The sequence below is a fragment of the Apus apus genome, chromosome 2 (genome assembly GCF_020740795.1).
Source record: "Apus apus isolate bApuApu2 chromosome 2, bApuApu2.pri.cur, whole genome shotgun sequence".
NCBI classification, from domain to species: domain Eukaryota; kingdom Metazoa; phylum Chordata; class Aves; order Apodiformes; family Apodidae; genus Apus; species Apus apus.
In genome coordinates, this window is record NC_067283.1 from 65,181,035 (window position 1) to 65,208,025 (window position 26,991).

A 26,991-nucleotide genomic window follows, 5' to 3' on the forward strand; every position below is an offset into this window, starting at 1 on the left:
CAGATATGATATTCCTAACACTAAGGTGTGTGTGTATATATATATATATATATATATCTATAAAACCAAACCAAACACCACGCTTCTAGCACTAGCATGCGACAACACCGCTACGCGTCACTCCCCACAAGCCCAGAGGCCGGCCTCTCACACCGCTGGAGGCCCGCGGCTTCGGGCTGTGCCGCAGCCGCCCGGAGGACGCGGGCAGCGCCGCCGGGCCGCCCGCTGTGCCCGCCATCGCCACCGGGGCGGCGAGAGACGGGGCGGGATGTCAGCTCAGCCCCTCAGCTCAGCCCCCCCGGCCGCAACCCGGCGGCGGCAGCGGCGGCAGCAGCGCGGGGCTCGGCGGCCGCCCGCTCGGTCACATGGCGGCGCCATTTCCTCTGCCCTTGCTTTGCCCTTAAGGCCGCAGCTGCTGCTGCCGCCGGCGCTTCCCCGCGCCTCGCCCCGCACGGGCGGCCACCACCCCCCCCCCCCTCCCCTAAGAGAGCGCCCAGCCCGGCGGAGAAGCGAAGGCGGCTACGGCGGGAGAAGGAGCAAAGGGACAGAGCGGCCGCTCAGCTGAAAAAGAGCCCTCTCCTAATAAAGCGATGGGGCCTCGGCGCCGCGCTCCCCGCGCCCTATAAATAGGCTGGGAGCGCGGGCTGCGGGCTTCGGCCGGCGCGGGTGCGGTGCGGTGCGGTGCAGCCGAGCGGAGCCAGACCGCGGGGAGCCGGACCGCCCGGCCCCTCGCCCCCCGCCGCCGCCGCCAGCCCAGCAAGATGCCCCGGGTAGACGCAGACCTCAAGCTGGACTTTAAAGATGTCCTGCTCAGACCTAAAAGAAGCAGCCTCAAAAGCAGATCAGAGGTGGGGGCTCTCGAAACCCGGCGTGCTTTTTTTTTTTTTTTTTTTTTTTCTTCCGTGCTCGGCGCATTAACTTCCTTCCCCTCCCTGCTTTTTTTTTTTTTTATTTTCATCCCTCAGCCCCCTCACGGAGCGGTGCCTTCCCCGATCGAGACGCCCTTGGAGCGGCGGGGGGGGGGGGGGGGGAATAATCCTGCTGCTGCTGCGGCTGCTGCCGGGGAGGAGCGGGGTCGGGGCTCGGGAGCCGCCAGCCCCCCCACCCCACCCCCCACCCCGGCCCGCGGCGGGCGCTGCCAAGCCCACCCCACCCCCCCCCCCCCGCCCCAGCTCCTCAGGGAAAATTAACACGAGGGAGGAGGGGGGGAATTGTTTTGCGCTCCGGACAGGTGGCTCTGCGGGTTTCCGCGGCGCTGAGCTGGGGTTGAGCTCCGGCTGCCGCGGGGGTGCCGGCTGCCCTGCCGGAGGGCTCTGCCCAGACCCTCTGCGGGGGGGGGGTCCGGTTGCGCTGGGGGTTTGCCAGCGTTGCTGTTACCGAGTCACCCACACGTTCTTGTTTGTTTGTTTGTTTGTTTCTAAATAGTGGTAATAATAAATAAACCACCAGTGACGGTGCGGGGGAGCGCTTGCGGTGCCCCGGGCTGGCATTACCCTCCCTTCCCTTAACCCCTAACTCCAGCGGTCGGAGCTGCACCCCCAGAACCCAGCCACCCCCCGCCCCTCCCCGCCCCCCTGCTGGCCCGGGGCCCCTGTTAGCTGGGAGATGGCTGTGGTTACTTCTCGTCAGGGATGAGGGGAGGCCCCAGGAAATCCCCCGAGGATCGCCTGTCCCCCAAAAAAGATGGCTGCCTCGGGATTGAAGGCGCCTTCGCCTTCACCTCGCGTAACCCCAAGGTGAACGAAGGATTTAGTGTGGCTCATGAAGGAATTGCGTCGTGTTGGGGGATGGAAAGAGGATTAAGCTTTTCTCCAGGGGAAGCAAAGTTGTAAGAGAGGAGAGAGACTTAGAGACAAATCAAGTGAAGTAAAAAGACAAGAGTGGAAGGGGAAGTGGGGCGGCCATGTTCATTACAGGCCCATGGCCAGGGATTTTGAGGGCAACAACTGAGCAAAACTCTTCTTGCCGTTTTGAAGATGCACGATCGGAGAGGCCTTCTCAGTAGGAAGGTAATCTCAGGCTAGTAACTTTTAATTTTCCAAGAACGTTTGTCCCACCTGAGTAACCGCTCATTGTGCGCAACTGCTGCTCGTAACTGGCTGTTTGCTTGGGCACCCGCCGTCCCCCTTTAAACTTCGGTGTTCTGGCCTGGCAAACAGGTGGAGCTGTGCTCCACCGAGCGACACATGGCTCCTTCAAGTGCCCTGTTTTGTATATTTAGCTCTTTGCGGGCTGTGAGAAGAAGGGCTGCTGGGAAGGGAAAATGATAGGAGGAACACGAGCTGATATGTCAGGGTTGTAACTGGTGTCTGTGACGGACTGTTGAAAACATTTCGCATGAGAAAAAGTGCATGTGGTGAGGGGGGTCAGTGAAAACCGATGAAGGTTAAGAAATTGGACACCATCACTGAGGCTGTAGCAACAGGAATAAACAGTGTCTGAGAGCCAGATCTGAAATGGACAGCCCCAGTCTGCTTCAAAACAAGAATATAAATAAATAGTTCTGTCAGAGGAACAGGAGCAGCATACTACAGTGCCTGTTACCCAGCAAGCTGCTGCTTTGAAGCTTATATCAACAAGCTTCTGCTGCTCTGGTGTGAATGCCTTGTTTTGCACAAGGATAGCTTTTTACACAGTAACTAGGATGAAGTCATCCTCTTAGAGAGGCACTTAGGGTGTTTGCAGCTCCTGTAGGTCTGTTGTGTCGGTAGTTGCTTTTGATTCCTTGCTCTGTCTTAATTTTCCATAATTGCTTTCTCTTTAAGAAAACTAGAAAATGTGAAGCTTGAATTCACATGTCAAAATTGGTTGAAGCAATGATTGGAGTGGAAGCAGTGTTACCTGTCTGTGGGGTCTTGGTACTCATGTAGCCTGCTATTGCCTTTGCTGGACTTGCCTTTGCAGGTTGTCCATTTTAAGTTCACCTTAAGTGTCCTGTAGGAAGTTTAGCCATTAGTTTAAATTTGTAAATTCTAAGGTGTTCGGGGACCTTTAACAGAACAGCCAATGTCCTACTACTTTCAGATGTCAAAGGTGTAGGCAGGTGTTACAAAATTAATTATTTTCTTTCTAAAGAAGCTTTTACTGTTGTTGACTGATTGTGAGCAATCCTAGAGTCAGAAGTTATTTCCTCATAATGCGTAAAACAGTAAGCTATAAATTAGCTGATAGCACCTCAGGAAAGAGACAAAGAGATGGTCAGAAGTGCTACTAGAGGAACTAAGGAAAACTGGTGAGCTATGTGATAGCTCCTAGGTATGTTTGTCTTGAGTACATGGGTCTGGTGATTCCTTTGAAAGAACAGCATAATATGCTAAAGTTAAGTACAGAGAATGGCAGCCAGGATGGTCAGTAGTGTTGACTGATTTCCATGAGGAAAAAAATTTAAACATACTAGAACTATTCAGATGGAGAAGCAGCAGTTCTGGAGGATATGCTGTAAGTCTATGAAGTGAAAAGCAGAATGGAAAAGGTGAAACAGAAGTAGCTGTTGATTGTGTCTTACAAAACAAGAAGAAGGAAGCACTGAATGTAATTATCAGGCAAAGGTTGTCATTTTAATGCATCATGTAACTCATCTTTGGAATTTATTGCTGTGGTATATGGGAGAGGCTAAAGGTGTGAAGGATTAAAAAAATGTAAAGGCACATTCTTTGTCCATGAGTGGCTGTTTAGTACAATGGATTGGAGGAGACCTTTGCCTTTGAAAGTCTCTAAACATCAGCTTCTTGGAACCTGGGAGGGTAGGCTAGGGAAGGAGGTTCTCGAAACTAGCCTTGTTCTTATGTTCCCTTTCCAGATGTCTGGTAACTGGCGGTTTGAAGAACCAGGGCACCACATAAACATCTCCAACCCAGTGTGCCATTTCTCCTGTTCTTACAGAACAAAAGCCTCAGTAGGAGAACCCCACAATTATCCCTCATAAATGCCTGCCATTGCTGTATTATAAGTTGTGTAGATAATTGTGCGAGATCCATCTGACCAACTGGCTAAACAAAGTCACATAGGAGAAGTTATAGTAAGGGGAGGTGAGAATCACTGAGAGTGAAGGGCTTGTGTTCTTTTGCATCTTATCCTCAGTCTTTTCTTAAACATACTCTTCTTCTCTACTTCTTTTAAAGTTCATTTGACAGAGATTTTTTTCCTCTGTAAAACTGTAAGGTGGTGGTTTTGGGACTGTTGTCTCTATAGAACTGATTGTGTGATAGTTTTGTTCCCCCCCCCCCCTTGGTTCTAGTTAATAAATTGCATTAAAAGGGAGTAAAATACATTAATTTTCCATACTTATTTAATATCTGTATTCTTCATACTATTTTCTCATATTAGCTGCAGCCAGAATTCTCATAAGAATGTTATGTCATCAGTGATGGGTGGAGAATTTGGCCTCTCAAATAGTAAATGGGAAGAAGTAGAAGTCTCCTTTAAGATGTATCTTAGCTTGTTCATCAAAGCGACCCTTCCATTGTGAGCTTATACAAAGTGTATAGCAGCCTCATGGTTTAGTAAGCCAGGTTATGATTGTTAGTATTGTAGGGCAAGAGTGCTGGTAACCACAGCCAAAAATAAAAGCCTGCTTTATTATATTGTCATTTACATTAAAGATTGGGAGAAAACTCTCTGTACTCTGGAGACATAGGGAGTTCCAGTTCAGACGTGTATGGAGTTAGGACTTTGACTTAGGTTTCTCAGGCAGCCAAACAAACAGCTGAGGTTACTTCTGTGTAAAATAATCTACAGTCCACTTTTTGCTTTCTTTCCTTTCCAACCCCTTCTGACTTGTTTCGTTCTTTTACCAAAAAAAAGAAAAAATTTTTTTTCTTCAGCAAGGACTCTCTTTAACACAGAAAAAAATATTTTCTATTTCGTTTCTTACTTGGAAAGCAGAGGTTGTAACAAAAGAAGTAAATTAAGTGAGGTAATAGTGGACTGAAAGGAGGAAGAAAATATGAGGAAAATTGAGAAGCAGTTACCCAAACCTGTTCTACTTTAAGTCAGTGGCAAAACTGTTGCATTGCAGTCAAGTTACTTGAAAGACTTTGTGCCTTTTCCCTGCAGGTTGACCTCACACGCACCTTTACCTTCCGCAACTCCAAGCAGACATACACAGGAATTCCCATTATAGTGGCAAACATGGACACTGTGGGGACATTTGAAATGGCCGTGGTTATGGCAAAAGTAAGTATTGATCCTCATTTCTACAATTATGGGGAAGTCACTGAGTGACTGGGAAGCCTTTGCTAATTTTTAGCCATGTTTTTTTGGAGAACGGGGTGGGCATGGACTAAAAAATCCAGAACAAGAAGGTGTGTTTTCACTGAAAAACAGCTGTGCTTTTATAGCAATATGCTTACCAGATAAAGGTTTCCAGATGTGAGATGCTTCAGTCGAGATGCTTACTGGGAAGCTTCTAACTTGGGTGTAACTCAGCTTTTAGAGCTTAGCTTCTGAGGTCTGTATTGTGCTCCCATCCAGAAAAAACCAACAACTGTTAGCTTACAAAAGTTGTGGAAGTGTAGCTTACTGGATAAAGTTGCAGCAGTTCGGAGTCACTAGTTAATTAGCCTCTGGCCTCAAGGCTCACCTTAATTTCTTGCAGTGCTTAAGCACATTCAAAATATTGACTGTAATGTCAGAAAACACCAGAAACCTGATCCTGAAAGGTCAGCTAAGTATGTTAAGTTACCATTAAGGAGCCATTTGCACTTGCCTGGCCTGTTCACTGTATATGGTTTCTCTGAAGCAGCCTGAGCCTATACTTTAAATGGGAATTTCACCTTGTTATTCTGCAGCTGAGGGAAGGATAACAGACTTGGACATTAATATCAGTTTTCTTATTTTTGCTAGCATGCAATGTTCACCGCAATTCACAAGCATTATTCTCTGGAAGAATGGAAACTGTTTGCTGCCAATCACCCAGAATGCCTTGAGGTAAATTTTTGTACTGTAAATTATTATGGTTTATTGCTTTGCTCTGAGCTCACATACACTGAAGCCTCTTGGGAACACTGTTGTCAGGTGAGGTTTTGGGGAATTAAGATATTTGCTGCTCTTAAATGCAGCAATGGAAGTGGCTTGTCCTGTTTAAAAAAAAAAAAAAAACACAGCTATTTGAGTCCACTATGAAAGTGCTTACATTAAGATGCAAAAAGAAAACTTTTATATATGCCTGTAAATAGGAGAGTATCCAGAACAAGGAAGAGATACTTGGAAGTAGGTCTAATTGCTGTGCTTCTGTTGCTGTTGGGAGCTGTGATAGTGCTGGTGAGGGAGAAGCTTAAGACCACAAATGTGAACAGCTTTGAGTAACCCAACCACAAGCTGGACCTGCACACCCTTGTGCTGGGCAGAGTCTTTGCTATCAGGTGTGCAAGCGGACACAGTTGGAGGGGCCCAGGTGCTGGTGCCCCAGCAGGGATGAGCGTTGAGAGTGGTCAGAGCATGTGTTGTCCATTTACCTCCTTGCACTAGAGCTCACATTGTGCTGCTGCTAACTGCTCTGCCTCACTTGTTCAGTGGGCCTAGCCTGAGCCGTTAGAGAAACACCATTTCATAAATTGACTTGAGTTTTTGACTTTTTCATAGCCAGATTTTTTCTGTGTTCTTTTGGCAGGCCCCTACACTGAGGCAGTATAAGAGTGTGCCTGTCTGTGTCCCCTCCTCAGAGTTCAGTGCAGTTTTGAAACTTTTTCTGCATAGGAAAGCATACCACACAGCTGTATTGTATCTTTACCTGTGGCATATTTTAGAATTATGTTATAAAGACCATTGATTACAAGATTGTCTGAAAGCCAGCCTATCAGATTGGTCAGGGTTGCTTATATGACTCTGTACAGTAGAAAGTGGTCCCAGGAATATCCTGTGCCTGAACACTTTGACACTTAGCTCATTTGTGGTTGATAATTACTGGAGTAGGATCTCATAGTGATTAAATACTGACTTGCTGTGTGACCTTGGATCTATGCAGAGGTTTTGTGGGCCAACAGCTGTGGAAACTATTTTTCTATTGGAAGGAACTCCTAGGAAGACCAAGGAGGAAGCAGTCTGCTTGTTTTCAATGGTAGCTGACCTTGCTTGAGCAAGAGGGTTGGACTGCACAATCTCTGGAGGTCCCTTCCAAACTTCAGCTGTTCTGTGACTGTAGATCAAGGGAGTGTTTGGTGAACTTAAAGATGCAGATTTGACCCTGTGACAGTGCCTCAAATTTTGCCACTCTGCCTTCCTGGAAATATATCAAGTAAGATGTTCTTCTGTGTTTGTATTAATATGAGTATGGCTGAGCCTTGTCCGTCTCAGGTGATTATATTTGCCTATGAGACTCCACTAGTGAATGAAGAGCTGTTAAAATGCTAATTCTTCGTTATTTTAGGGTCTTTAAACGAAACCAGAAGTAACACATTGATATTCTCAGGAAGGTATTTATTTTATATTACAATAGTTTGATTTTGACTAGTTTCCAGCACAAGTTCCCCCCAGGGCTATGCAGAAGTGTGTGTTTATCCCAGTTTTCACAAACTACTACTTCCTTTTGTTCTCCCTGTCTTTCTAGCATGTAGCAGTAAGCTCAGGTAGTGGAAAAGCTGATTTGGACAAGTTAACAAGGATTCTAGAGGCCATTCCACCTATAAGATACATCTGTCTGGATGTGGCAAATGGCTATTCAGAGCATTTTGTGGAGTTTGTGAAGACTGTCCGTGACTTGTTTCCGCATCACACAATTATGGTAAGTGTGTAGAAAGGGTGGAGGGTGTGTGTGGGAATTCTGTCCAGGAGCAGGACCCTGAGGTTTGGCTGGTAGTCCTCAGGAGCTTTGTGGCAGCTCCATCAATTTCTGAGTCTTCATTAAAAAAAAAACAGGAAGAAAACAAGTGACTCAAACCTCTTGTCTTAAAAATACATTAAACCCTTTTAAGAATATAGGGAACAGCTCTATTCATCTACTGTTTAAATTCAGCAAGATGGTAGCTGAGCCAAATGGTGGCTGTTTAATAATATGTTGGCCTTGTCAGTCTTCCATTGCTGGTAGTTTCTGTGGGGATGTTCAATGTGTGCTCTGATACAGCAGTTTGTTGTTGGCATGGCAGGCTGAGTGGATCAATTTTTTTTCCTCCTCATATTCTCCTTCCCACGCCAGATGTGACCTCTAATCTTAAAGCCTGTAGGTTTATTTTGGTGATTCCAAGCTGAGATTTGCTGCAGGAACGTGCTAACGTTTCTGGCCAGTTGAGGCCAATGGCTGTTTCTGTCTGTTAGATCACTGTGAAGACAGCTGAATGTAGACTAATCCTTGCTCATGGTAAGAATCACTGGAGTGTTGTGCAATTGTGAATGGGGTCATCAGGGAGCAAAGCAGTCAATGCTGGTGCTTTTCATATGCCTTCTGTGATGTTACTGTCCCTTCTCAGAGTGCTAATGCCATGCTTCCTCCAGCCCTTTTGCACCAAGAGTAGAGTGTTTTCATCAACACCAGAGTCCTTACAGCACAGTCCTACTGTTTCTTCTTCTTTCCCGGGGTCCTTGAAGAAAGGGGTCTGAATTTATTTCCATGAGAATAGCAGAAATTCTCAAAGCAGCAGATTCTTTGTGAGGCTATCAGCCTTTCTTCAAGACACTGCAGCAAAAAATCATGTGCTTAGGCAGTACTTTCTCACTTTTTCATGTCAAACAGAATGCTTCACACACATGTAAAATAAATGTGAAGTAAAAATGGTCATAGGTGCACACTCTGACTTGGTTCAAGAGGGAACTGCATGTTGAGCTGCTCAGGGGAGACTACGTTCCTTCATCCCCTGTCAGAGGAAGGCAGTGTTGTTGCCTCTGAATGATGGTGGCATTGGAAAATGGAAGTGGGCTGGAATGCTTTCTGCTAGCAAATGTGGGAATGTTTTTGCCATGGCCATATTTCCCATGGCTTTGGAGAGACATTTTGGCAGCATGAAGTGATAGATGTGGACTTCTTGAGCTTCCTGCTCCATGTTCCCTGCAGTGAGGGAAGGAGCTGTTTCCTTGCTTCTGAAATAATGTCTCTAGTGACTTGATTACTCCAGTGTCTTTGGCTTCAAGAATTGTGGGAGGGAACTTAAACCACATAATTAAAAAAAAAAAAAATAAATCTTCCCTATCAGGAGCAGAAAGAAAATTGTGTGTCACCCCCTCCTCAACTTCCCACAGACTGCTGACTTCGCTGATTGAGGGAGGGAACTCAACCAAGATGAGTTGCCCAGAAGGCATAGGAGGTCAATGTCAAAGTCAGATATGAAGCCCAGATGTCAGTCTAATGTCCATAAGCCAGTCTCATCCACCTCCTACATCTGTAAAGCTACCTGCTTAGTTTCTCTGCTTCTGTGACTAAGGCTATTGTTAACTTCGAGTCTCATTGTCCTGACAGCACCACCTGCTTGAGTGTTTATACAGCTCTGACCTGTTCAGTTGTCTTCTCTGATTGTTGCTCCCTTCTCTGAGCTTCATTTAGTATGACTCAAGTTTTTAATCTCCTGCATAAGGATAATTTCCATTCCTGAAAGCATGCTAACAAACTTGGGGTGTTCAAAAACCTGTTTTCCAAAGCCTCAAGACTGCAATCCCTGAAAGTCTCTGATTGAACTAGGGACGCACACCTCTGCCCCACTTCTGAATGAGTTTACTTTACACTCTGTGCCAAAGTGGCCTTTTGAAACTATTCCTGGCTGAAATGCAGGAGCTCGTCTACTCTCGTTTTAATGTTACTCTGGAAGACGTGTCCTGCTGCTACCTGTTCTGTCTGCTTTGCTGTCTCTGAGCTATGCTTTCCGCCGTTGTGGCTTTCAAACAAAAGGGCTAGCAGTTAAATAGAAGGTATAAAAATAAAGAAGCTTTCTCATAGCTGAAAGTGATCTCCAGGACCTTGCAGGCTGTCTTGTTTGCTTTTCCTCAGCAGGACCATTCATTCCACAGTCAGCTGCAGTGCAGTATGTAACAGTAACCCAACCCTGGATCTCAGGGAAAGTGTTCCCAGGAGCCATGTGATGGGTTCAGCTCTGAGGCTGAAAGGTGATGTCAAAGCAAGCGTGTTGAACTTAGTATTCTCTGTGCCTGATACTCCAGAGCAGTTGGAGGATGTTTCTTGTGTAACAACCTTTAAAATGCACGTTTTTGCCTTTTTAAATGCTTGCTTTCATAATCACATTACCTTATTTTCTTCTTCCTGGCTCTGACACACATTCTTTTCACTCCTGCTTTCATATTTACCAAGAAGTTAAGTTTCTCTATGGAACACAAAGGATAGGGAAGACAAACAAAGGTACAACATGACTTGCCTTAAATCACTCATTAGGCTGAGGATGGAAGAAGAAGCAGCATTCACATCTCACGAGAGTCACAAGTACAGCGCTACTCCCCAGAATCAAGAATAACGGTCCAAGTGGGGTGTTTTGCTGTAGCACAACATCATGTGCTTGGGTTGTGCCTACTCACTGAAGTCAAAAGCAGAACTTCAGTTAACATTCATGATAGAGGGTCAGAGCCGCTGTATTGCAGTAAGCACAGTCCTTATTTATTAGTGTAATTGTAGGTGTGTGCATTCTTCCATTTCACTGGCAGTCTGTTTAGCAAGCTAAGATACTTTAGTCAGCAAGCTTTGCCAAGTTTTTGTTCTGAATTTTTTCATAGAGTTCTGTGTTTGTTGTACAGAAGAAACTGTAGGGGGGGAACCAGGGAGCGTGGCAGAAGGGAAAAGCTGGGACAGGAACACACTTGCAGATGCAGTAGCACCCACAAGATGTAGGCCAGAGAGCAAGGCAAGTGGAATTGCAAAGCAGAAGCAGAGGAAAACAGCAGGGTCCAGAAACTATTGCTCCCGTTAGAGCAGAACTTCTCAGGGTCTTAATGGAGGCAGAATTCAGTCAAAGAAAGCCATGCAGACTCCCCTCCCAGTTTATCTCTGGGACAAGCAGCCCAGTCATTCCTGTCATGGTGTGTCTACCAGGGCAGAGTCAGCTGGGATCCCAGGTTAGGAGACAGTGATGCTACTTCGGCTGTCTTGGGTCAGTCATAATACTGAGTAGCAAACACCCACCTGGTACCACCTCAGCCTCACAAAGGTCATAATCCCTTCATCTCATGGTAAAGCACCCCTTGCTTTTAGTAGGTGGGAAGTGTCCTTTGGCAGTGTTCCTGACCGTGTGGAGGCACAGACTGCGCTTTCCTCTAGGATACAAGAAGAAAGTTTGAGAACTGTTGTCACAGACACTTCTCCCCAGCTTGATCCATTGCCATTTGCCAGCAGCTTTCAATCAGTGCAGCAATGTTCCTGTCTTAGTGTGAGACGGTATTTATAGCAAGCTTTTATGAGGCACAGTATCAAATGCCTGACTGAAATTCAGAGGCACCATCCTGCTGTGTTCACTAATTTTGTATCTCTGTCAGAGAAGCTGTAGCCTTTATAATCCTGTTAGGTGAGATCTTGATCCCATTAAAGACAGCAATGAACTCCCCTTGGCTTTTCTGAATCCAGGATTTCCCTCAGGACTGACCCACAGTCCAGTCATCCTGGATAGTGCTGGAATGAGCCAGGGTGATGCTCACTTGAAACTTCACACTGAGTGATGATGGTACAGCTGAATGTTGCAGAGTGTGTAAGGCCAGGCCCACAGCCAGGGTAGTTTGTTGTAGCCCTTAATAACTGACCACAATGAAACCATGGTAGCTTACCTGACTTGCAGTTGTTACTGCTGCTGTTATTTTACTGCCTGGGGTAGCAAAGTTAGATTAACGGTGAGGTAATTACTGGGTTATATCTACTTCAAGAAAACCAGTTCTGCAGCAGATTAGAAATGCGTTGGTACATGGATTCATCATTAAGATGAGCGTGGTTTTCACTAACACAGTGCTTCCAACGATTATGTTGCCTGACTGCTTGCCCAAATGCACTACAAAATGTATTGTCTGTAGTGTTTTCTTTTTACAAGTTTCAGTTACTTTACTTGCTTCATATTCTTACTTAATTTTAAGGGGGTTTAATCTCTGTAGTCTCAGTCTTTCTATATTCACCTTTTCAGGTGTGTTTTAGTTGAAGTATTCTGGCTTTATCTTGCAGTTGAGGCTCTCCAAAGCCCGTTTGCTTCTATTCAGATGTCATACTGCCATCAGTGGTAAAGCAAGCATTGGTTTCAGTGGAAGTAAAATTCAGCTGGATGTGAGAAAACAGCTTTCCCTGCTCTTCAGCTGTGATACTAGGGTCTCTTCACAGAGATAATTGTGCCTCTCATGCAGTGGGGATTTTTTTGTGCTGAGGTCTTCAAAAGGCTAAAAGAAGCAAGCCTGTCATCATCAGATTGCTCTCTATATAAAGTTCTACATCTTTCTTGAAGATTTATTGGGGATCTGCAGATTGAGAAACGTAGAAACCACGGATGTATCTACATGGATTCCAGGAAAAAATACATGCTGGGGACATAAGTGGTTTTCCTTGCTAGGATGAGCATTTTGAATCAACACATTCGGTTCCAGCATTCTCTAGTGATAACTTAACATTAAACATCTGTTTAGCATTTCTGAAGAGACAGTTTGACAATCCATTATGCTCTGTTAATAAGAAGACACTGCTGCTTAAGTGAAATACATATTTGATCCCCAAATTGATGGAGCCACTGACTTTAATATCCATTCATTCCTGTTTATGAATCTGTTGCAGGTACTCCAGAATTTCACCAGGTTGTAATGTGCTGCATGTCATACTACACAGGTAGTCATCTGCCTTCCAGACATAAAATGCCTCCTAACTGTTGTAAGCAGCATGCGCTCTGTCACCCCACCTTGGAGTCTACAACACTTAGTATAACAAATTGCCACTGAGCTGAAAGGAGGCAGCACTTGGCTGGAGGCACTGTACCTATTATATATTCTTTACTTCCTATCTCTTCTATATTATTTTATTTTTAATCAATATCATGCAGTTTTGAGTGAAGTTCAGTGGTCCTGTGTCAAAGACCAAGAATTGCTACCTAACAGTATCACTGTTTTTATGAGTGCCTCAGGTGGTGGCTTGTCAGCTGTTTCAGGCTAATAAAAGGGAGAAGTACAATTAATTAAAAATAAATAAATGGTGAAACAGGAGCCAAAAATCACTAAATGGAGACTAGGCCTTACCCAGCATTCCCTGGCTGGTTCCTGTTGACTTCAGAAGTTTTGTTTCAGTAAAAAATAAGGAAATAGTAAGGTTTATAGGATTTACTTCCTGCTCTGCCCATATCAGTGCTGCTACAAACACTTGCTAATTCCTGGAATATCATTGTGTAAGAGGTTTTATGAACATCTCTAGATCCTAAATTCAGATCTCCACAAATGAAGAGCCCATCTCAGTAAAAGTGCAAAACAGGTGATGTGAGCACCTGGACTTCTGTTTCATACAGGTCTATTTTGTGCAATTTTTCTAGAACGTGCCATAGAAATGAGACAAACCTCAGAGCTGAAATCAAACCATACCTGGATTTCAAATGTCTAATGGGTTGTTGGGCATGATGGGATTCATGCCAGAGTACTGAAGGAGCTAGTGGATGTTACAGCAGGTCCTCTCTCAATCACTTAACAAATGTGTTGAGAGGTTGGGGAGGTCCCTGCTGACAGAAACCTAGCCAACATTATTCTAATTTACAAGAAAGGTGTCAGGGAAGACCTGGGAACCTGCAGACCCTGTGACTGTAGTCTCAGGAGCTGGGGTGGTTATGGAGAAGATCATATTGGGTGCTATTGAAAGATATTTATAGAGCAATTGCAATATTAAAGCATAGCCAATATGGGTTTGCAAAGGGAAGGTCCTTTTTAATACTCTTCTATGGTAATGTCACTTGCTTACTGGATGAAGGGAAGGCAGTGGATGAAGTTTTTCTGTCTGGATTTTATTAAGTATTGATACTATCCCTCACAGCATCTTTCTGAACAAGTTGTCCAGCTGTAACGTGAACAGGTACATGATGTGCCAGGTGAAGAATTAGCTGAAGAGCAGAGCTGAAAGGCTTGCAGTGAATGGGGCTACATCTGACTGGTGATCCACCACCAGTGGTGTCCCTCAGGGCTTGATTCGAGAGCCAGTTCTTTTGAATATTTTTATCAATGACCTGGAGGCAGAAGGTGAATGCACCATCAGCCAGCCAGTTTGATGGTAATACTAAGCTGGGAGCTGCTCTTGACTCTCTCAAGGGACAAGAGGCATTGCAGAAGAATCAAAATAGATTGGAGCATTGGGCAGTCATCAGTAGCATGAAATTTAACAAGTCCAAATGCCAGATCCTGCACCTGGGGTGGAAGGAAGTATAAACTGGGGGAGGGGTGGCTGGAGAGCAGCCCTGCAGGAAGGGATCTGGGGATGCTGGTCGGCAGCATCGGTCAGTGTGAGCCAGCTGGGTGCCCTGGCAGCCCAGAGGGCAAACTGCATCCTGGGGTGCGTCCTGGGGTGCATCAAACAGCATAACTAGCCGGTCAAGAGAGGGGATTATCCCGGTGTATTTGGTGCTGGTGCAGCCTCACCTGGAGCATTCTGTGCAATTCTGGGCCCTGCAATGTAAAAAGAATGTGAAGGTCCTTGGATGTGTCCAGAGGAGGGCACCAAAGCTGGTGAAGGGAGTGGAAGGCGTGTCCTGTGAGGAGTGGCTGAGGTCTCTGGGTTTGCTTAGCTTGGAGGGAAGAACGCTGAGGGGCCACCTCCCTGCTCTCCACAGCTTCCTTTGGAGGGAAAGTGGAAGGGGAGGTGCTGACCTCTTCTCCTTGGGATCCTGTGACAGGATGGATGAGAATGGCTCAATGCTGTCTATGTGAGAGGAGATTCAGACTTGACATGAGAAAGCATTTATTTATTGAGAGGGTGTTCAAACCCTGGAATAGGCTTCCTAGGGAAGTGAGCTATGCCCCAAATGTGTCAGTGTTTAAGAGGCCTTAATACCATGCCTTGACTTTTGGTCAGCCCTGAAATGGTTAGATAGTTGGACTAGATCAGGTCCCTTACAAATCAGCTGCTTTCTACCTCCCTTCCTCTCCTCTCTCCTGTCTCCTGTCTCCTCTCTCTCTTCTAGAAAGGTTAAAGTCACTAATGAGCTGTGAGAGTTCTATACTGTGACTGAAATGCCAAAAAGTAATGGCCAGCCCTTGCACCACACCAATGTAAACTCTGCTTACTTGTGTTTTCAAAGCCTGTATTATTTCCATGACTTGTCTGTTGGCATAGTCCATCTCAATCTATGGTTCTGGTTACTGTTTGGCTTTCCTCCAGGCTGCAGCTGCTGAAATCATCCTCATCCACCCCTCTGGAAAAGGGTTTGTTTCCAACCAGATCAAGTCCCTAGTCCTCCTCACTGTGTGACTTAAAGGGCATCAGCTTTGGTGCAGATAGGGGATGGCTAATAGGGGTGGTCTGTGGGCTGCAGGGCTGGTTTCTGCCATGGTCTGAGAGAAGAGTAACAGCACTACGTTTGTCCTTGGGAGCACAGAGCCAGAGGCTGTGTAAAAGATGACCAGCAGCTGTGCCCAGTGCATGACCAGCAGGGGTGGGGACAGTCCTCTGGGCAGAGGGACTGCCTTGGGCCAGCACCCCAAAGGCTTCCTCACAAGGACAAGAAGCCCTGACAAGAGGCTGAGGGAGAATAGGGCTTGGGCATCTCCTGGGAGGCATGACCAGCCTGTGAGATGAGGAGGCAGGCTTGCTCACGTGCTCAGGGAGCAGCCGATCGCCAGCTCTGCTGGGGTCAGGAAGGAGTTTTCCCCTGGGGCAGATTGGCCCTGGTCCCAGGGGGGTTTTTGCCTTCCTCTGCAACATTGAGCATGACCTCTTGTCAGGGCTCCTCTGGTCCATTTTGGCTCAGTCACTGCCTGCTGCTCATGCACCACGAGGGTGGCCTCTCATGCCCTGCAGCTGAGGGGAGGAAGGCTTTTTTTCCCCCACAGTGGGCTAGTAAGTGTCCCTGGGGGTTTTTTGCCTTTCTCTGCAGCACAGAGCACAGCTCCTTGCCCAGGCTCCTTTGGGCCGTTTTGGCCAGGTGCCTGCTGCTCCTGCACCACAAAGGTGGCCCTCGTGCCTTGCATCTGGGGGGAGGAAGCTTTCTCAGACTTGGAGGATGGTCCCCTGGGCTTTCTTCTTGTCCTCTGTAGCATTGATCAGGATCCTCTGGGCCCTTTTGGCCAGCTTCTTGCCTGCTGCTTTTGCACCTCCACGGTGCTACTTGTGCCCTGGCTCTCTCGGGCTCTTTTGCTTGTGTTTCCCGTCTGCTCTTCCCTTGGCTCCATTTCCCCAGGGGTTCCTGTTGGTACAAAACAGCCTGTACTTGTAAAGGGCTCCAGGGTGGCTGCACTATCTGGAGCTGCCACTTTTAAGCTTCCCCTGCAATTTAGCACAGGGCAGGCACAAGAGCACTCATCATGTGTCACTGGCCCAGAAGCACAGTGGAGAAAGCTTTGGAAGGCAAAAAGGTTCCTTGTTATCACTACATGTCCTACTTTGGAAAATACTCCATGGTACCACACACCTTCCTCTTCTTCTTTCATGTGTGGTTGGTACCAATCTTCATTCTTCATGTTCTCATTCTTCAGGAGACATGGATTGCTTGGCCTGTGTTCCTGCTGCTGCTGCCTGCAGCTGTGTCATTTGCCTTTGCCAGACTGCAAGGGTTGGTTTTCAAGCTGAGATGAAGAATGCATCAGCCTGATCCTGGCTACATATGTGCCTTGTGCTGATGCTTGTGAGCATCGATTCTGAAACAGATTCCATAAAATAACATGAAATGGAATACAATCTAAAAGTAAAATCCTGTTTCTACTTGTAACCTTTCTGATTTGTGTCCTTGAAATTGTTTTTGGAGCTGAAAAACACCTGCTACTTAAGACAAAAATCAGTCTTACCGTTATTCAACTCATAGTGAGCACAGGAAATAGAGCAGAGCAGAACAGAACAGTTGTGTTATGCCATAAATATAGTTGTGCATGAGAAGGTATGACCTAGGTCTGAGGGGCCCATCCAGGAGAGCAGGTCTCTGCAGTGCAGATCCCAGGCCCATCCAGGAGAGAGGGGCAGAGACGGACACAATTACAGCATTGCTCAGAATCAGGGTTTACTGGACCAATCATGACATTTGTTTGGCTTGAGAATGTACCTGAATGATTTGTTACATCTCTCTGGCGTTCACAGTGAACAATATGGTGAACTATATTCTTCCTGACTATGTAGTTCAACTCATAAAAGCTTTGATTAAAACTCTGCATTAGCATCATTAGTCTTTACTGCAGTAGTCTTGAAATTGCCCATGTATGTGATACTGTTCCTTCTGTCTAGGCAGGCAATGTGGTGACAGGAGAGATGGTAGAAGAACTTATTCTTTCTGGAGCAGATATTATTAAAGTGGGTATTGGACCAGGTAAGTCAAATCCAGTCATATAAGGTGACTTACGGCAACATTGGTGGAGGAGTTGTCTAGGTGGAACTGGTGCATAATACTGTTTGATTACACATTAAGATGCCTGGACTCTGTCAAGGCAATAAAGTAACAGTGCCCTTGCACATAGCATATTTAAGAAATACATGGACAGGATCCTAGTATTTCATACTGCAAAGCAGTATATATTCCATCTGCAGGCAGTGAAGATGCTTAGTACTGGAAGCACTGAGTTGCACTGATAGTATGTGTTGTGTTTAGGAACAATTTTTCTAGCCTCATCCCAGCTAAAGCTCAAAGGATACTGCATTCAGGTATCCACTTATATCAAGGAAAGATAGGTTTCTAAACAGCTTCACGATGTGTTCTCTTAAGCTGGGGTTGCCCATCTTGTCAATGTATTCAAAGATGAAATGTCATTAAGTGTGAAGCAGGGATAACATTGCCTCAACTTGTTACTATTGCCTGGGAGCTAAAACTTACATTAATGCACTTTTATGTTACCTATCACTGTAACATTCCCATGGATAAATACGGGGACCCTAGACTTCTTACAGTGTTTTTTCTACCTTCCCTAATATTGTTGTCTGGCATGTACTGCCATATTGGCTTCTCTTTTCTTTCCCTTCCTTGTGCATGTCTTCATGTGCTTCTTCCTCTTGTAATTTTCTTCTTAAGACTGCATCTGGGATCACTGTATGTGGTCTAGATTTTAAACTGGCTAACACAAGTGCCACTGGCAATACATCTGTGATTAGCCCGGGCAGTGCAGGCAGCTTGTTTACAATGCCAAATAGTTATGGCCCATGAATGTATGACTTGAACAGAGCAAACCGTGTAATAAAGGTTGCAGTTGTGCTCAGGAAGACAGCAAACAACAATAAATACTGCAAAATACGTAAATTATAAAAACCAGAGATGTTGTGGAGCAGTTGTCACAGGCAAATTCAGATAAAAAAGAGGAAATGTTATTGTTTGTGGCTTAAGAGTGAGTTAGTAGTAAATACTGTGTAGCCCTCTCTGGAGATCTTCCTGAGCAGCTCTGTACAAGTTTACTGCCGAAAACCACAAGTAAAAAACGTTCCTCACAGCAGATCAGATGTTGAGGCTCTTTTCCAGATAATGGTGCATCCTGTGGAAAGTGACAGTGATTTATTATAAAGCATTATATACATACCCTATGGAGATTGTTTTAAAATTAATTTTTTCTGCTTTTCAGAACTACTTCTCAGTGTTTTCACTTAGTTTGTGGAAAGGTCTTTGGAAACTTTTATTTTACTGATAGCTCAAGTATACCCAGTTATCAGCTGGGTGAAGGATCCAGATTTTGCTCCCTTTGGTTTAGAGTCTGTTTTGAAATTATTGTTATCAAGCAGTCCTGTATGGTCCGTATCCTAAATTATATGACCTGGACTGGCAAAAAGCAGTCCTCACTTTGACTCTTAATTTGAGAATAACAGAGCAGGTATTCCAAAAGATCTATAGCCATGTTACACTATTGAACTATAATTGAAGTGGGCTTTTTATATCTATGTATATACCTTTATTTTTATATCTACATACATATGTATATGCGCACCATGTCTGTGTTTAAATAATATAGTTCAATAATCAGATGTAATTAGTATATTTCCTGTAATATTACACTATACAGCTTTCTGATGATTGCTTATCTCACTTTTTAAATGCTGTATGCTGATTTTCTTATATTCTTAACTATTGCAATCAATCAAGTATTTTTGCTTTGGGTATTAGGCAAAAGTTGGGTTTCTCGGCCTTGTGGGAAATTGCTAATAAATAAATAAATAAAAGCACAGGTTTCCCCTGAGAATTATTTAAAACCATATGTAGAAAAGAGAGAGAAATATTTATTGGAATAAATATTTAGGTATTAAATGCTGCCACTGAGTCTCAGAGGTTTTGACTCTGGACCTTTTGTCCCCTTTCCCTTCCAGCACCTCAGTCAGATTTGATCTCTTGTGATACAGTAAATCTCTTACTGGAAGGCATTACTGATGGTAACCAAAGTGGGAATTGTGGCCCTGGAGAAGAAAGTGGGGATATTAGTCACCTCAATTGCAGCTCCCTTGAAGTGGTGGGGTATCATTTAAAAACTCAAGTTCCTATGTGTTTCTTTTATCCATGAGAAGCCAACATTGGTAGTAGAAACTTCTTGAAGGAACAACTAATACAGAAATACCTTTTTTTCCGAAAAAGAACAAACTGTATCCTTTCTGTCAGCCTAATGGGTTGTTTTTTCCTCTCGTTCTCTTGTCTAGGTTCTGTGTGTACCACTCGGATTAAGACGGGGGTGGGCTATCCGCAGCTAAGCGCTGTTATTGAGTGTGCAGACTCTGCACATGGCTTGAAAGGACATATCATCTCTGTAAGTAAATACCACCTACTCTCAGATTGCCACTGTGCAAATTGTTGTGGAATGGGAGAATCAAAGTAGTCCAGTACACCTGCGTGTTAAAGGCTATCCTGCTGTCATCTCCAGCTGACCCCTAAACTAGCTCCTAGAGTAGTCAGTGGAGATTTACATGTAAATAAACCAACCGACTCCTTCTAATGTCTTAAAAGACTTCATAGAATCATAGAATGCTGGGTTGGAAGGGACCTCAAGGATCTGGTCCAACCTTTTTAGGTAATACTATAGTTTATGTGAGATGGACTTGGGCACCTCACTCCTATTTGTGTCTTTGGAAAGCTGCTTCTTGCTCCCTGATGGAATAAGCTGTGTTGTGAACAGAGCAGGAAACTCAATAGTTTTTCACATTGAAGCAAACAGTAGCTCCTATGAAAGATTTCTGAAAAATGAATGAGAAGTAAACATGGCTTTCCTCAGAGACTGGGACTGAGGGACAGGCAGGCAGTAGAGCAGAATACAAGGTAAAACAATACAAGCCTATCTGTGCCCTAGTAGCAGGATTGATTCATATAGCATCCACAGAGCTGTCTGTGCAAGAACAGAAGTGTCTCAGAAGTGGCTGTGTTGAGCACAGCTGACACATGAGCCACTTACATTCTCACAAAGCTCTGGGGAAATAATGAGCCTGTAAAGAAAAGAGAGTATGTCTCTGTATTGCCTGCTAACAGCAACTTCCACTCTACCATCAAGACCAGATTCGCTTCACATAGAAAAAGTAAATCTGTGAGCATGGCCTAAAACTGAGCTAGACTGCAGTCTGCAGCACCAAAAGGTCCTGTGTGCTTAGGCATGCCCAGCCAGTGTGCCCCTGACTGTGTTGGGCTTGCCCAGTCTCTGCAGGCTGTCTCTGAGTTAGCTGGAAGTCAGGAAGGCATCAGGGCTAACCAGTGTGCTGTGCTCACAGGTACCCTCACAGCCAGCAGTCTCCCTCTGCAGCCCTAGAGGAGACCAAATGCTGAATTTTAGATCTTCTGCCAAGAGAAATCACAGGAAGGCCCTGATTTGTTCAACCCAGTTGTGACTAGTATCTGAGTGAGGAAGAGGTGTATTGTGTTGTTGAGGAAGAAGGGGAGAGGAGAAAAAATTGACTGTGGGTGGGCAGAGGGCTTGACTGTTTCTTGGATCTGTGGGTAAAATGGAGCAGGAAAACAAGTAAGTGTTACAGTTGGATCTCTGTTATGCTTTATTGTTGATTCTTATGCATTCCCTCTTCTTCATAGCTCCCCTATGTTTACAAATATGCAAGGGGTGAGTGTCAGGGAGATGGAGTTAGGCTCTTCTCAGTGATGACCAGTGATAGGACAAGGGGTAATGGGTGTAAATTGGAGCATAGAAGGTTCAAGGTGAATATCCGAAAAATTTTTTTTACTGTAAGAGTGACAGAGCACTGGAACAGGCTGCCCAGGGAGGTTGTGGAGTCTCCTTCACTGGAGACATTCAAAACCCACCTGGATGCGTTCCTATGTGATGTACTCTAGGTGACCCTGCTCTGGCAGAGGGGGTTGGACTAGATGATCTTTCGAGGTCCCTTCTAACCCCTAGGATTCTATTGATTCTATATGAGTTTTGAAGGAAAACAAAAAGCGATTTTATTATGAAGGCAGTATTACAAATGTTTATACCTATAATAGACAGCAGAACATGTAGATAGAGCATGAGCAGAACGTGTGTAATAGAACATGAAGGACTGACTCATTACTATGAAGACTGGGTAACTATAGGTGTCATCCCAGTGGTGGTGCTCAGAGACCTATCCTAGTTTTGCAGTAATAATTTTCCGCTAACAGCCCTTAGAAGAACGTTACTATCCTGATTTTGCAAGAAAACAGGGAGTGTGTCTAGCCTGTTGAAAAATTAGACAGTTCTGTTCCTCCTCTCCTTTGCTGCTTTGTGGGTGGATTAGTTTCTGACCTGCTTAGGTCATGTTGGCTTCCATGAGGCCACATCTATCAACCTCCCAGTCATTACAGAGGGAGTATAGGAGGGCAGTTTAGTAACTGCTACAACATCTGGGCCTTCAGCTATAACCAGGGTCTCTAACAACACTGCAGCTTAACTCTGTCACCCAAGCTAAGGAGACTAGAGGAAGGGTGAGGATATAATGCATGAATTCTGAAGCGTTCAGCTAGGTATTAGTGTTTTTACTGCAGAAAGAAGAGGCTGGACTTACATAGTCATTGCCAGAGCTTCAGCAATAGTATCACAAGAGAGAAGTATCCTGAGGGAAAAACACTATGTGGGAGCAAGCCTAGGTACATAATTGGCAACAAACATACACAACATCCTTAAAAGTATTTCACTACTGGTATTGTGTAGAGTCAGGAAGGAGCATGCCCTACCTGAGCTGAAGGATGCCTCTACAGTCAGAGCATTACCACAGCTGTCTGCATCAATTCGGAAGGAGAAAATATGTCCAGCAGGTTTTTTGTTATATTGATATGGAAGTGGCAGGAAGGATGTGAAAAGATTCAAAACTTACCAGCTATCTTCATGTAGGTTATAGCTGATGGCGTGATATGGGTTAGTCCCTTGGAATACTTTCTTGCATCCACTTCTGTCTCATCCAGTGCCTTCATTGAATTGCTCCTCTTTCTTGTTATGTTGGTAGGTTAGGTTATGAAGGGCAGGAAGTCTTAACTCATGGAATGAGACAGTGGGGGTGCTGAGCACAGTACAGATACTGCAAGGAGAACAGCATGCTTGAAGCCCGTTCTCCAGTAGGCCTGCTAGGAGGGCACAAACTAGGTTTTTAAGCATGTTTTTATTACTGAAGTGGTCATGCATGATTTTTGGAGGTGATACACTGACAAAGGCAACAATTTTTAACAAACACAGTAGTCCAAGTGAACACCTGGTGTCTCTCTAGAGTCACACAGAGAAAGGAGAGGTGAAATTGCAGCAGTTACTTTCCTCATGCTAAATTATCTTCAAGACTAAAAGCTTAGCTCAGAAATTAATCTTTCATGACTCACTGAAAGAAGAGAGGAAACCCTGTCTAAGATACAGGCACTGTTTCTGTCCCATGCTATTTGTCTGGGAGCCAATGGTCTCATTTTTCATTCCTGCTAATCCATTGGCCTTGAGAAGGTGCAGCAGTGAGTTACAGTGGAGGAGCCGTTTAGCAGGAGAGCTCCTTAAGAAACACCCTGCTTGAGATAAAGTTTCTCTTTCTTGTAGGTCAGAGAACTACTCTGCTGGATAGAGAAGTCACGTATTCTAGTAAGGCAGCAATGTGGGGAACGGAAAGCAGCCTTGCATGTGTCCTCTATCATTTGGCTATCATTGAATAGAGATCCCTATTTCCCCTTTACCCTGTCTGGGTGATGGACCATCAGCTTTCAGTGGAAAGGATGACTAAGATCTTCTTCACCCAGCTACTGCCATATCATCTCTTCCTCCATGCAGAACATTATCCACACAGAAATATGCCCAGCATATGTAGTTCAGAATAAAGCACCATATGTATTATTTCTGCTGCAGTATATGTCACGTATTTACATTTTTTTCTGCATAATAAATACCTGTTTTCTAATACCATAGGAAGGGCTGGTTATCCAGTTTTTATATTATAAAAGTTCCTTGACACATAAATCATAGTTATAAAATTACTATAATTTGCATCTAATAATGTCCTTTACAGGCCCCATGGCCACCCTTTCCAGTAGGCTTACTTCAAAATAATTCCAGTTCTTCTGAATGCACAGGGCGATTTTTACACATATATTTCCCTAGGGCTGTGAGGTAGAGGCTGAGCCTGCAACAAGCTCCGTGACTCTAGCCTAGCAGTTCTACAAGTTGTCTTGAGTTCAGACCCAGGCTCCTTGGGACTAGCTAAACTGCAAGCAGAAGCTTCCCAAACTGAATTCAGCAGAAACAGTCTTACTTTCTAAATAGAGTGCTTGATTTTTCACATGGAATGAAGTGGTTCAGTATGTATAGCTTGATTATATATAATCTTCTGGCATTACTGCTTAGGATGTCGCCTTTTTGTTTCCCTTTCTTTGAATCCTTAAATTTACCTGCTTATGTGAATTATGTGGAAACATCTATAGATAATGTTAAGTGCTGTGAATCTTCATCATTGGTTCATTTTATCTTAATGGTAACTCATGAGCTTTTGGGAAAGTCTCTTAATCTGCTCAGCATTTTGTAGTATGGTGACATTCAAAGTGGTATTTTTTGAAAATGTTGATTGATGGTTACAGAGTAAGGCCTCCATCCTCATGGTACTTCTGAAAGCATAAATTCTCCATTGCTGCCACTACAGGGTTAATTATGAAAATCAGACACTGAGCCACCCAACAAGAACAGACAGAAACCTATCTACCAGAGCATCCATAGCCAGCTTATCACAGAGACAGAAAAAGTCGGGCAAATTCCTGACACCACTCTTTGAAGATTATTAGACCTCCTTTTCTACTTCAGCTTTTCCTCCCCTGAGATACACACACATACTCACATCCTCCTCCAGACTCTGACAGACTTGTCAGAGGGAAAGAATTGCACAAGCAGAGCCCTTAGCAGGAGAGAGATATTCAGCTGTGAGCCCAGCACTCCTTTCTGGAGCTGACAGCAAGTGTCTTAGCTCAACAAAAGGCATAATGTGCTAGAGGTTATCAGCGAACAGAATAAAAGCCTTTAACTTCTACAAGGCGGGGTTTGCAGTGGGATGCCCTTTGAAAAGCCACTCACTTTTGGATCCACCTGCTCAGTTTGTGTCTGACTCCTTTTCTGCTCACAGAGAGGTTCAAACACTCAGACCCACTGCCAGCTACCTGCAAAAGCCAGCTCTGAAATGGCTGATGGTGGAAGTGTCTGGCTGTGCTCCACAGGTCATGCCATGCACGTCTGCCAACAGGGAGGTCAAACAGAATGAAGTAACCACACAAGTCCAGGGAGTAGCCTCAAAAGCAGGAAGGCTGTCGGCAGTCTGGAACAGACCCTGATCATCAGAGGAATGAGGAGTCCTCTTGGTACAATGACTGTGTAGAGTAGAAGGATCTTTCATCTGATGCTCAGACCTCTACAAAACCTCAAGAACCATAGCACATGATGAGCTCTGCTATATGCCATTCCTTTTTTACAACTCTCACACATACGTAACTTCCCTCCCCGCAACCAAAACCCCCTCATCAGCCACTTCTTTGCACTGAAACTGAAACACATACATCTAAAATGCTAAAGAACTCAGTGTGCTATTGTTTCTTTACCAAACCCACGGCAAAAAGTGAGAGAGTATGAGAGATTCATTTTCACTTACCAAAGATCAGATTACCCGATTTGTTTAGATATTATCAGATCAAAATGCAGCATATCTGATGGTCTGTTTTCTCACTCCCTCCCACTGTGACCTTTTAATGTATTCTAAACTGCTGAGAAAGACATTTTAAATGTCTTTGGTGGTTTAAGGTACAGGTCTGTGGTAGCTCTGCATGACATAGCTTTGCATTGAATGGCAGGGAATGATTCAGATCATCAGTTTCTGGGGTTTAGAAAATTGCAGTCAGGAATTTGCATTGCTGCTCTTACCAGGGATGCTATTTGTAGACTATATGGTAAATGAGCCTGAGAAAGGAAAGCAATAGAAAGGATAGTACATAATTCCTAAAAATTCACCCAAGATAATGTCTGCCAGTGGTGTACAGGCAGCTCTGCCACACTGTTCCTGAGCAGAGGCTGTTCTGCTGCAGGTGTTGGAGCACCCGTGCTCACTGGTGCCCTGAATGAGGCCCCTTGCCACTCACTGTCATCTTTTCTTTGTGCAGGACGGTGGATGCAGCTGCCCAGGAGATGTCGCCAAAGCATTTGGTAAGGACAGTGCGAGGTGCCAGCCCTTACAGCCCGCATTCCTCCAGCACCGTCAGCAGTGGCACAGGAGTCAGTTTGACCCTGAATGTGTAATCAGTGATAGGTTACATTCGGCCTTATAGTTGACTCCAGTGAAATTAACACAACAGACATGAATTTGCTCTTTGGACCAGCTAGTCCAAATTCTGCAGTGCAAACCATACAGTGGTCGAAGTCCTATTTAGAAACTATCTGCTAGATGTGCATGGGATACAGCCACTGGGACTGAAATACAGAGAAAACTGATACGGGTTTCTTCTGAGTAGGGTTCAAAGATGCCTGTAACTTTGCCATATCTGGCTGACGTGGGCCTTGAATGGATGACAAGCTGGTGGAATGTTTGTTGGATAGAAAAACAAAACAAAAAGGCAGGCCAGATCCCCAGAGATGTTAATGGGATCAGCTGCCCAGTTGAAGAGATGAGATTTTATTTATACTGTATCCCTAGAGTTAAGCAGATGTCTAAAACATCTAAGTTAATTATTAACAGATTTTGCTCTCATGCCAATAGTTTCATTGAATTGCACCAGCTCTTGCTGCTAGAATAGAGAACTTAATCTGTGAGTAGCTTTTGCTGGACATGAAAGTTGCATTGGTGTGAGGTGTTAAGGGTTGTCACTCACTCATAACCTTGTTGCAGCAGCGTATGTGAACTAGGTGCTGAATGCATCCTGGTCTGACATCCCCCCCCCCACAATGACCTTTGGAGATGTCACAGTGAGGTAGTACCCAGAACACAGTGGAAAGGCACAGTCTCTCCCATTGGGATATCAGGTTGGTACGATACAAGAGATGGCACATTATGATACAGCATGTCTGCGTGGCAAGAAGCCTTGCAAGCATGGAGAGCAGGGACAGGCCTAAACTTAGGTTAGAGACCTGCCAAGAGAAACTCTGGGCCTCCTGGAGAGGTTGAAACCAAAATCTGTCTTCTAAATTTGCAGACAGCTCCTGTTTAATTTAGACAGGTCAGATGACAAGGAAGACTTAATTAGAGAATGTTAAGCACTGCTGTGGCATGATTGCTACCAGCAAGGAATCTGCTCAGTCACAAGATTTCACATCACCCTTGTGCTACCCACTGGGTGATGTGACATAGGGAATAGATACTGACATAGCTGAAAGGCAGGATCCATCCTCTTTGTTAAGAATATTGTATTAAAAAATCACCTGACCTCTCCACAGCCCAGCCCACTCTGACATCATGCCACCTGCAGTGAGGCTGTTGTTCTGCCTGACTTTCTCTGGCTCCGTAGCTTGACCGGTTCTTGCTGGCATTGTAGTCATGGGGAGCTCGTGAACTGAGATTGCGACCTCACTGTG

The 26,991-nt window shown here is 44.8% G+C and overlaps 1 protein-coding gene across 2 annotated transcripts in view; it reads left to right on the forward strand.

The window, feature by feature from the left end:
* Positions 1 to 417: 417 nt before the first annotated feature.
* The window catches only part of GMPR (guanosine monophosphate reductase), a 45,632-nt gene continuing 19,058 nt past the window's right edge, over positions 418 to 26,991 (forward strand). The window contains exons 1-7 of one of the 2 annotated variants that reach the window (XM_051609150.1): positions 418 to 848; positions 5,056 to 5,175; positions 5,845 to 5,928; positions 7,547 to 7,720; positions 17,291 to 17,372; positions 19,670 to 19,776; positions 25,587 to 25,629. In XM_051609150.1, the coding sequence (XP_051465110.1) occupies positions 762 to 848; positions 5,056 to 5,175; positions 5,845 to 5,928; positions 7,547 to 7,720; positions 17,291 to 17,372; positions 19,670 to 19,776; positions 25,587 to 25,629 (697 nt within the window). In that variant the 5' untranslated portion in view covers positions 418 to 761. The remainder of the gene's footprint in view (positions 849 to 5,055; positions 5,176 to 5,844; positions 5,929 to 7,546; positions 7,721 to 17,290; positions 17,373 to 19,669; positions 19,777 to 25,586; positions 25,630 to 26,991) is intronic. The other variant, XM_051609149.1, reaches the window with a different exon arrangement.